The 12090-nt window shown below is 40.0% G+C and overlaps 1 protein-coding gene across 1 annotated transcript in view; it reads left to right on the plus strand.

Annotated features, from left to right (window-relative positions):
* The first annotated feature begins 7239 nt into the window (after window positions 1-7239).
* TMEM27 (transmembrane protein 27) overlaps window positions 7240-12090 on the plus strand; it is a 48957-nt gene continuing 44106 nt past the window's right edge. The window contains exons 1-2 of the mRNA XM_006835689.1: window positions 7240-7369; window positions 7681-7739. Coding sequence (XP_006835752.1) covers window positions 7240-7369; window positions 7681-7739 — 189 coding nt within the window. The remainder of the gene's footprint in view (window positions 7370-7680; window positions 7740-12090) is intronic.

Consider the following 12090-nt stretch of genomic DNA (forward strand, 5'->3'; position numbering starts at 1 on the left):
AGGGATATTGGTCTATAGTTTTCTTTCTTAGTAAGGTCCTTCCCTGGTTTTGGTATGAGTCTAATTCTACCTTGAAGAATTCTGCCAGTAACAGCACGTCAAAACGGCAGTTTTAACATCCTGGAGAGACGCAAATAATGTTTCTTTAAAGTGTTCTTTGACTTTTGGAAACAAAAGGAAGTCTGAAGGAATAAGATTAGGGATGTAGAGTAGATGGGGTATGTTTTCCCAATGAAATTCTCATAGGACAACCCTTGCTAACCTCACAAAATAAACAGATGCACATTTTTTTTGTGATGGAAAAAATTCCTCAGCACCACTTTCCTGGCTTTTTCCTCATCAATGTAGTTTTCAATTTTCTTAATAATGGTCATCCTGTGTCCAGGATTTGATGGAATGCCAATTGAAATGTTTCAACAAACTGATGCAATGGTGGAAGAACTCCTTAGTTTAGGCCAAAAAATCTAGAAGACAGCTACCTGGCCAATAGATTGGAAGAGATCCATATTTGTGCCCATTCCAAAGAAAGGTGACACAATAAAATGTGGAAATTACTGAACAATAGCATTAATATCACATGTAGGTAAAATTTTGCTAGACATAATTCAAAAACAGTTGCAGTAGTACATTGACAGGGAGCTGCCAGAAATTCAAGCTGGATTCAGAAGAGGACTTGTAACAAGGATGTCACTGTTGTTGTCAGATGAATCTTGGCTGAAAGCAGAGAATACCAGAAAGATATTTACTTGTGTTTTATTATACAGAGTCTTGGTGTGGCACTGTGGGATAAAGCACTGGACTGAACAGTCAGTTTGAACCACAATGTCAGTGGTTCAAATTCACCAGTCCCTCCTTGGAAACCCTATATAGTGTTGCTATGAGTTGGAACCCACTTGATGGCACTTAACAACAACAACAACTATGCACAGGCATTTGGCTGTGTGGATCCTACCACACTATGATAATATTGCTAAGAATAGAAATTCCAGAAGACTTCATTGTGTTCATGAGGAATCTGTACAGAGAACAAGAGACAGTTGTTCAAACAGAACAAGGGGGTACTGAATGGTTTAAAATCAGGAAAAGTGTGTATCAGGATTGTATCCTTTCACTAAGCTTCTCAGATTGTTGAGCAAATAATCTGAGAAGCTAGACTATTTGGAGAACATGGAATCAGGATTGGAGGAAGGCTCATTAACAATCTGTGATATGCAGATGACACAATCTTGCTTTCTGGAAGCAAAGGTGATGAAAATCAAAGACTATAACCTTCAATATGAATACAACTCAATGTAAACAAACCAGAAAGCCTCACAACAGGACCAGTAAACAACATAATAATAAATGGAAAAAAGATTGAAGTTGTGAAGGATTCCATTTTGATGGGATCCACCATCAGTGCTCATGAAAGCAGCAGTCAAGAAGTCAAACAATGTATTACATTCAGCAAATCTGTTGCACAAGACCTCTTTTAAGCGTTGATGACCAAAGATGTCAGCCTGGGGACTAAGGTACACCTGACCCAAGCTATGGGATTTTCTGTCTCCTCATATGCATGTGAAAGCTGGACAATGAATAAGGAAGATCTGAGAATTGATGCATTTGAATTATGGTGTTGATAAAGAATATTGAAAGTACCATGGAGTACCAGAAGAACAAACAAATCTGTTTTGGAAGAAGTACAGCCAGAATGTTCCATAGAAATGAGAATGGCTAGATGTTATCTCATATACCTTGAACATGTTATCAGGAGGGACAAATTCCTGGAAAAGGACATCAAGCTTGGTAAAGTGAGAGGCAGGGATGAAGAAGATGACTCCCCAGTGAGATAGATTGACCTTGCCTGAAACAATGGGGTCAAACTGAACCATCATGAGGCTAACGCAGGACCAGACAGTGTTTCATTCTGTTGTACATGGGTCATTATGAGTTGGAGCCAACTCACTGGCCCCTAAAAATATCAAGAACAATAACAACAACAACATCACAGCCAGAGTCATTTCCCCAATTCCAATAAAAATAGACAGAGTCATGTCATGTGCATATTTTAAATGCTTTACTGTAAAAGATTTAGTTGCTATAAACCAGGAAAATCAAACATACTGCCATGAGTCGATTCTGACTCATATCTACTCGGTAAGCTTTCGGAGACTTTATATCTTTACTGGAGCAGACACTCTTGTCTTTCTTCCACGAAGTAGCTGGTAGATTTGAACCATTGATGTTTTGGCTAGCAGTCTAATATTTAACCCATGGTGCCACCAGGGGTCCTTCTAGTTACTATGTTGTTAAGTGCTGTCGAGTCAATTCTGACTCATAGTGACCCTGTATAGGGTTTCTAAGGAGCGGCTGGTGAGTTTTGAACTACCTACCTTGTGGCTCAAACAGACCTTGAAGGTCCAGTGTTTATCTTACAGGGTTCCTCTAGTTTGTGTCGTGGAATAGGTTCCGACTCACAGCGACCCTGTATAGGGTTTTCAAGACTGTAAATCTTTACGGGAGCAGAAAACCTCATCTTTCTCTAAATTCCTGCTTGTGCCAATGCAATAGAATGATCCAGTTGAAAATTTAAACCCACATCAGGCCTCCCTACTTCTTGTTTTTGTGTGGGTAAATGGGGCATACTTATCCCCATGTGTTTACTTGTTTTTTTTTTTTTTCTGATGAACTTTAAAAGACATCTTGCATGAATCACAAGAATAGCACATGTATTTTCTTTTCCTGTGATCTCATATTCTATTTCCATGGAGAGCAAGAAATCAATAGTTATGTGCCGAGAAACTGCTTTTCAATTGTGTGGTGGACTGTAAAGAAACATGGAGAAATCAATTTCCTTTTCCGGTCTCTGGAGACTTGGTGGCCCTTTGAATTGCTCATGGAGATGGTAATTTTGATCTGTATTCTCTAAACTCAGAACATTGTGAAGTAAACAGTACCGGATTCAGAATGATTGAAACTGCTTTCTGCTCATCATCGCTGCTGCCACTAAAAGGTTTTTAAGCTCCCATATATGAAAGTGCCGAAATGAGCATTGTATGGAGCAGGTGCACAGACAGCAACTCTCTAGAGATTTAATAGTTAAGATTTATACATCAAAACAAAGACTAAGTTTCTGCAAACTTTTGAAAAGTGGAAGAAAAGGACAGTATGCTGAGAGGCAAACAAACTCCCAGTATCTAGTTCTGGTTTCCACCTGTTTTATTGAGATCTTCATCAAGCTTTTTGAAACAATTAACTCATTTTTAGTATCTTTTAAAAAAATTATTGTGATTTGGGTGAAAGTTTACATAGAAAATTGGTTCAACAACTCCAATACATTTTGTTTTGTGATCTTGATTGCAAGCTCCCAAATATAACATCACTCTCCCCATTTCCTCCCTGTTTCTACGATGTCTGTTTGTCCTTCTTTCCGAACCCTTCCTGCCATCTGAGCTTCATCCCTGGGTAAATTCTGCCCTTTTGATCTCATATGTTTGATTGTTCTAAGGAGTGTTTACCTCCCAGGTGCTATTGTTCACCTTATACTCTTGTCTATTGTTACATTAAAAGTTGAGTCAATCTTGTCTCCATTTATCATGATGTTATTTATTGGTCCAGTTGTGAACATTTTTGTTTTCTTTACATTGAGGTGCGATCCATATCAAAGGCTGTGGTCTTTGATCTCCATCAGTAAGTATTTTAAGTCCTCTTCAATTTTAAATTCTTCTTTCAATCCTGATGCCATGTTCTTCTTCATATAATCTGACTTCTCTGATTAGTTGCTTAGCATACAGATTGACTAAGTATAGTGAAAGGATACAATCCTGGTGCACACCTTTCCTGATTTTCAACCATTCAGAATCCCCGTGTTCTGTTTGAATGACTGCCTCTTGGTTGACTTACAGTTTCCTCATGAGCACAGTTAAGTGTCCTGGAATATCCATTCCTCTTATTCACAGTGTGTTATGATCCACACAGTCAAAAGCCTTTGCATAGTCAATAAAGCACAAGTAAACATCTTTCTGGTATTATCTCCTTTCAGCCAAGATCCATCTGGCATCAGCAATGATTTTTGTAGATCTATGTCCTCTTCTGAATCCAGTTTGCATTTCTGGCAGTTCTCTGTTGCAGCCATTTTTGAATTATCTTTAGCAAGTTTTTACTTGTATGTGAGATTAATAATATTGGTTGATGATGGACACACATATGGATCTCTTCCAAGCACTTGATTAGGTCTCTGTCCTCCATATTTCTTGGTCTAGATAAGTGAGCACTTCCAATGCTTCATCGGTTTGTTGAAAGATTTCAATCTGTATTCCATCAGTTCCTGGAGCCTTGTTTTTCACCAATGTCTTCAGTGAAGCTGGGACCTTTTACTTTAGTGAAATGGTTGAACACTGTTTTTATTTTTTATTTATATTTTATTTTTATTTTAATAAACACTACGTTTATTTTTGGTACAGTGACTGTGTATTCCTTCCATCTTCTTTGGATGCTTTCAGCATCATTCAATATTTTCCCCATACAATCCTTCAATGCTTCAAGTGGAGGCTTGAATTTTTTTCTTCAGTTCTTTCCACTTGAGGAATGCTGAGCATGTTTTGCCCAAAAAGGGCAAAGGGCTCAATAGACAATTGACAAAGATAAAACTATAAATGGCTAATCAACATATAAATTGCTCAGCTTTACTGGTGTGGCGTTGCAGAATCATGCACTGGACCCCAAGGTTGGTTTGAACCACAAGGTCGGCAGTTCAAACTCAACAGCCGCTCCTCAGAAACCCTTTGCAGGGTCACTGTGAGTCAGAACCAACTTCAATGGTGCTTCACAACAACAACTATGAAGCAAAGAATTGCAAATCAAAGTGGCAGTTAGATACTGTTGTACCATGTTCATAATTCTTTAGGGAGAAAAGGAGCATATATCAAAATTTTACATTTCGGCATACATTTTGCCTCTGAATCATGAATTCTAAGAATTTACCCTAAAGATATTATGAGACATAAATGGAAAAGTGTTAGGTTCAAAATGTTTATTAGAGCTTATTTATGAACATGACAAAGAAAAAAAGAATAGTAGCTTAAGTTTCAAAGCATATGACAAACCCATAAAATGAATGTAATATTAGACGATCATTAAAATGATGTTATTGAGGAATAGCTAATGACTTACAAGTACAGTTACAACACAGTGTCCAGTTCAGAGAGAAGGCGATATTGTTATGGTTATTAAGTGCTGTCGAGCCAGGTCCCATTCATAGAAACCCTGTATAGGGTTTCCAAGGAGTGACTGGTGAGTTTGAACTGCCAACCTGCGGTTTAAACCGTGGTTCAGTGCTTCATCCCAGGTACCCCAAAGAAGATTGACAGCTAGAAAAGGTATGCTCCAAATATTAAAAAGTATTACCAGCATTCATCTGTTCTATTGATATTCTGAATACTCATTCCCCCCTCCCTTATCTATATTTTCTGTAAAGACTTAAATAATTTTGTGAAGAAATTTTGTTGATACTTTTCTTTTTTGGTATATATATATATTTTTTATGAGACAGTACACATTAAGGAATTAGAATTCAAAAGAAAAGGGACTCTTGTCAAAAGGATAGCTTACACTGACTGGCTCCTCATTTTACTGTCTTTGATCCTACTGCATGACTGCAGAAAAGTGAAAGAGAAGTCTTTGCCACTTTTACAAAGTAGTTGGCTGAATTAGATTTCTAGGTCTGGTTTTTATCAAAGACCAAGGTTTTGTTGTTGGAAGTAAATGCCCTGCTTTGTGACAACCTCAGTCTCTCTGTGTATTGACTTTTTCCCATGGCTTTATCTAGACTTTATCTAGTATGTCGTTTTGACAAGATGATTTCATCTAGGCTAACATTTTTTTTTTCTTTCTTCAGATATTGGTTAAGTGAGCTCTTCCTTGTCAGAAATTTCCATGTTATCTAATGGCAAAATAGGATTGACTGGGTTAACTTTTAGATGCCTCTCCTTTTTGGAAAAAGCTGACCATAGAGAAGTATCTTTTCGTTCCTTATCTTAATCCTCAGAGCATGTCTGAAGTTTTATTGCCACTTAAATTTGGAGAGTCAGTGTGGTTGTGTGGTGCAGATAAGATTCACAAGAAGTCAGCCTGGTTATTGAAGTGACACCCAGTCCACTACATCCCAGGGCCCCCAACAACTCAAACACTGAAACCTCAATTCCCTCTAGGAAAGATGACAATTACAATAGCCATTTCCTTCTATTGTGGTGAAAATATGCACACCAAAGCATTAACCAAGCCACCAATCCCTACATGTGAAATTCCTTGACCCTGGTTCCATTCTTCATAACAATAGCAATTCGAGGTGCTGTTTTGAGGAGTGGAAGAATAATCCAGAAAGCCTGGTACATTCTGGGTAATTCTTACTATAGCTGCACTGACCAATGTAGCCACTTGCCACATGTGGCTACTTTAACTGAAGTACCTTAAGAACTCACTTGCTCAGCACTTCAAGCACGCCAAGTGTCCAGTAGTGCTTGTGTCTTGTGGTTCCCACGCTGGACAGCACAGTGTAGAACATTGTCACCCCTGCTGAATGTTCCACTGCACAGCACTGCTCTAGACCAGTCACTGATTTTGAAGCAACTACTAGACCTTGTTGTTGATGGTAAGTGCCATCAAGTCCTTTCTGACTCATTGCAACTCTGTATAGGGTTTCTGAGGAGTAGCTGGTGGATTTGAACTGCTGACCTTGTGGTTAGCAGTCCAGGGCTGATCCTACAGCGTCACACCAGGCTGAACAAAATCACACCCTTGTTTGAAGGGGGCACTCTCTCCGGAGATGGAGATGTTTACTTGTGGAGGTGAGAGCCAGGTGGAGCTATTGTTGAAAGGGTGCCCTTTGTTTGCCAGAGACAAAAAGGAGTGGTATTTGTTTCCCAAATTTCGATATTCCCAATTCATGAGACAGAAATTTCAGGCCTGAGAAGATGTAAAGTTTACCTCCAGGCAAAACTCCAGAGAGGACTGACTGCTGCCCACCGGCCCTGGCACCAGAGAACACAGTGTGGGTGGGAACGATTCCCACTTGGAGTCTGCAGAGGGAATCTTTTTTGGTGGTAGAGTTAGGAATGGAGAACCAATAATCTGATGGTCTAACAGATTTTCGTAAATAACTGACAGGAGATTAACCCAAGTGGTGGGGGTTAATCATTAAACCTCCTTCCTAGGTGGCGGTGGACTCCTTTCTCTCAGATTTTGTTCTAATCTGGTCACAGAATGGCTAAGGCAGCTCTAAGTGGCGGGTGGATTTTTTTCCCCCGTTTGCCCTGTGTTTTCTATTGGGAAAGAATGTTTTGGCTTCTCTTTTTCCTGGTACCTGCGATTCATACTCAACTCTGTCAACCAGGTATGTTGTCTTGAAACATACAAATGAGAGTTTTCTAAATGATTGACATATTTTAACTTAAAGAACTCTAGCTCTCTAAAGTCAATGACATGTTGAAACTTGAAATTTATCTTGTGACTGTTTTATGGGATGGGAAAGAAAATTTTTAAACATCTAAGATGGTTGGAGTGAAACTTTGAGGCAGATTTGGACGGGTTTCATTGTAGTACTGTGTGTTGATGATTTCAGGTATATTAAATCATAGGATTAACTGTGTTCGCTTTAGCTGATATTGTGATAGTCCATTGTTTTTTTGTCTTTCTTTCTGACAGATGGAGAAAATGCTTTTAAAGTGAGACTTAGTATCAAAACAGCTCTGGGAGATAAATCAGTAAGTAGAGCAAGTTCTTTTTTCATTTTCTTGTCTACGAATTCACTTTGTTGTCTCTAATAATGAGCCTCTCTGCATAGTTACCCTAAACTGGAATAAATGATTCCTAAGGCCCTCACAGCTGATATTTCCTTAAAGTGTGTTCCATTGAATCTATTCTGACTCCCAACAACCCTGTTGTTGTTGTTAGTAAGTGCCATTGAGTCGGTTCCAACTCATAGCAATCCTGCATAGGGTTTCCGGGTGAGCAACTGGTGAGCTTGAACTGCCAACCATGTGGTTCAAACCAACTTTGCAGTCCAGCACATTAACCTGCAGCACCACACCAGGATGCCACACCAGGAGTCCAGTAAAGTAATTAAGTTGAATTAATAAGATGATACTGTCTAATTCTTCCCTTAGTTTCCCAGCGTGGTCTGTGAATGTTCTTCTCAATGGAAGATCAACTTCAGGTGCCTCAGGTTAGAAACAAAGCTCTGGTGGGGAAAAGTTTAAAAGTGCTTGGCTGCTAACCAAAAGATTGGTGATTTAAACCCACCCATGACTCGGTTGGAGAAATGGCTGACAAGATTTCTGTAAAAAAAAATCCTGTAAATCCTGTAAAGATTTCAGACTAGGAAACCTTATGGGGTAGTTCTACTCTGTCGCATGGGGTTACTACATTGAAATCGACTTGATGGCACCTAACAGCCACAATAAAGAAACATAGAGGTGTTCTGTCTTCAGACCAATCCACCAGAGATTTATTATTTCCTCAGTGTGTACTAATCATTATAACACTTACAGCATTTACCCTTCTAGAAGCTCATTTAGTCTCACAACTACTCTGTGAGCGTGGGAGCACAGGCAGACCATTCCCATTGGACGAATGGGGAAAATGAGGCACATGAAGTAAAATCTTGGCTCTCTCAAGATCACAAGTCAGCAAGTGGTCAAGGGGATGTTTGAACTTAGACAGTCTGTAGACTCTTCTCTTGATAGCATAAGTGCAGCCATTTTGAGAGCATAACTATTTTGCTTAGCTAAAAGTAAATACAATCAAGCACTGCCTAAAAGCATCTTATAACATCCCCAACCTGTCCTTATATCTTAGATATATGTTTTAACTATTTTCAATTGGAATGTTAATAGTTGCCTAGCTCCTCTTTGAGCCTGGTCCCTGTTTGCATACTTTCTGATAAGGAGTGACCATCTGGACAAACAGGTGCTGCAAGAGTTAATCACGTTCTCTCATTGGACGTGTTTATTGGGACACTGTGACCACCTTGTACTTTAGTGTGAAAGTTAGAATGATAGGATTATAGTCCACTGGCATGTTGTATTAATTAACAATGTTGAAAACTAGTATAAAAATTGCTTGTAACAAAGGGTTACTTGAACGCCAATTTAACCAGCCGTTTGCTGCAAGGTATTCAGTTAGTCGACTTCCTAATAATAGTTAGAGCTTTTCTCTTTCTTTATTTGGTTGTTGTTGTTGTGTGCCTTCGAGTTGATTCTGACTCATAGCAACCCTGTATAGGATTTCCAACAGTGGCTGGTGTATTTGAACTGCTGACCTTTTGATTAGCAGTCCAGTGTTTATCCTACATGCCACACCAGAGCTCTGTTTATCTGGAGTGCTCCAGAGCATTGTATCCAAACTTTGGGGTAACAGTCTCTAGCAGCATGTAGAGTTTCTCATCCCAGAATGCTCTAAGGGTAGGCACCATGCTACATGCCGAACATGCAATGGCAGACAAAAGCTGACTTGTCCCTGCTCTTGTGGAATGTGTAGTTGTTAATGATATAGCCACAAAACCAAATGCAAATGTGTAAGTTTGACAAGGATAAACAACAGGAAGTAGAAGTACATGTGCGCTTTGAGCTCATGGGGAAGCTTAGGACATGATACAAGAAGGGAAGTCAGGGAGACCAGCATGAGAAAAAGTTTATCACATGAGGGAGCTTGATGAGAATGAGGGGCAGAACGAAGGCTGAGGTGTCTGGAAACAAGTTTAAAGAGAAAGGAGGATCCGGCCCAAGGAATATGTGGGTTGGACATTATCTTTAAGACAACTGGGACTTTTTATCAAAGAGATGTCGTGATAGAATTAGTGTTTGGAAGCGTCTTCCACCATAGTCCTGGAGGTCGAATGCAGAGAACTAGAGTGGAAGGACCAATTAGGAGGCCACTGAAGTAGTAGAAGTTAGAGACAATGGCCATTTGAAGTAAAGTGGAGAGAGAGAGAGAGAGAAGTGAGAGCAAAGAAGGGATTCTAGAATCAGAGATGCAGCATGTGAAGGGGAAAGCCCTTTTTGTACTTACACATTCAGATGCCTGATAACCTATGTGTGAGGCAGGAACCAGATATGAAGAAGACCATGACTTCAGTTGGGCATGTTGGGTTTGAGGTTTCATTGGCACATGGACAAAGGACACAACTGGCTTGAGATAATACATTCATGAATCATTTGCATCGATGTGGTACAAAAGCTAGGGGTAGGTGACAATGCTGAGGAAGGAAGTACAGAGTGACCAGCGGAGAGGGTTTAGGATAGAGATTTGAGGTTTTTTAAAACGTAAAACCTTTATAGATGAGGGTGGTCCTGGAAAGAAAATGGAGTAGGCAGAGCGGCAGGAGAAAACCCAGAAGAATGTTGTATCACCAAAGAGAAGAATATGATTCAGGATGAAGGGAGAGTTCAAGACCATCAAATGCTGCTGAGAGGCCAAGCAAGATGACGATTGGAAAGTGCTTATTGGGTTAAGCAATATAGAGGTCACTGATGACTTTAGAAAGATCCATTTATCTAGAGTGATGGCACCAAAAGACAGATTATGGAGTGGGTTGCAATGGCTGTTGTTGTTAAGTGCCATGGAGTCGGTCTGACTCATAGCGACCTTATCTATATAGGGTTTCTGAAACTGTAAATGTCTGTGGGAGTAGAAAGCCTCACCTTTCTACCAAGGAGCAACTGGTAGGCTTGAACAGCCCACCTTGTGGTTCACAATCCAGTGCTTATCCTACAGTGCTTATCGACTGCACTCTAAATGACCATAACCCTAACAAAGTACCACAAACTGGGGGCTTAAAACGATAGAAATTCTCTCACCGTCTTGGAGGCTTCTCTCTGAAGCTTCCAGAGTATATAACCTAGCTTGCCTCTTCTAGTTTCTGGTGGTCTCAGGTGTTCCTTGGCTGGTGGAAGCAAAGCTCCAATCTCTGCCTTCATTTTCACATGGCCATCTTCCCTCTGCGTCTACCTTTCTGTTTGCGTTGCTTTCTTCTTATAAGGGTGGCAGTCATATTAGATTTGGACCAATCCTGATCCAATGTAAGGAGCCCTAGTGGCATTGTGGACAAGCCTATCAGTCACCCTTTGGGGAAAAGATTTAAGTGTAGGTTCACTATGAGTTGTAATTGACTTGTGATGGCACTAGGCTTATTTTGTTTTCTACTCTAATGTAATGTTGACTGAACTAACTACATCTGCAGAAACCATATTTCCAGAGAAGGTCACATTCACAGGTACGAGCGGACAGAATTTAGCTCATAACAGTAAACATGTGAAAACAGGATATGGACAACTCCTTTGAGAATTTTGTTGAGAAGGGCTGAGAGACCGCGGTATGTGGAAGAATGCACTGAGTAAAGCAGTTTGTTTTGATTCTTTAGTGAGGGAAGCCGAGTGTGTTTAGTAGTAAATGGACAAGCCCTAGTGGGGAGTTGAATACACAGAAGGTAGATCCTGAGATGGCCAGAGGGATGTGTTCTTAATCAAGGTGGAAGGACAGGAAGAGAAGCATCATATCCAATACTTCAGGGGAGGAGGTGGGTAGAAGGTGTTGTCTGCAGAGGAAGTATTGTATCCTGGTGTTTGGAGGTTGGAGCAGTTTCAGTTGATGATTTCAGATGTATTTATAAATCATGGAGCAAGAGCATCTAGTCAAAGTGAGACATGATGAAAAGGTTTGGGATTCAGGGACCCTGAGAATGTTTGAAATAGTCATTATGAAGTAAATGAGATGATGAATTAATGGAGAAATCAAAGGGATTCCCAGTCAATTTGTGGGTGGGGCATCATGAATTTAGAGTTAAACCAATAAGCTCTGTTTGTAACTTTCTCAGGTTACACTTGATTACTCATCTAAAATGTGGACTCAGCCATGGTTTAAGTGTTCTTAGATGTTTGTACAAAAAGGAGAACTGGGACACTGAAATAGGTCCTTGGCACACATGATATTGAAATGAGGAACCAAGGTATCTAAAGTGATGAAGTGATTGGTAAATATGTTGTTGTTGTTGTGTGCAGTCGAACTGGTTCCGACCCATAGCGACCCTGTATAGGGTTTCCAAGGAGCAGCTGGTGA

This window comes from Chrysochloris asiatica, unplaced genomic scaffold, assembly GCF_000296735.1.
Source record: "Chrysochloris asiatica unplaced genomic scaffold, ChrAsi1.0 scaffold00018, whole genome shotgun sequence".
Taxonomy (NCBI): Eukaryota; Metazoa; Chordata; class Mammalia; order Afrosoricida; family Chrysochloridae; genus Chrysochloris; species Chrysochloris asiatica.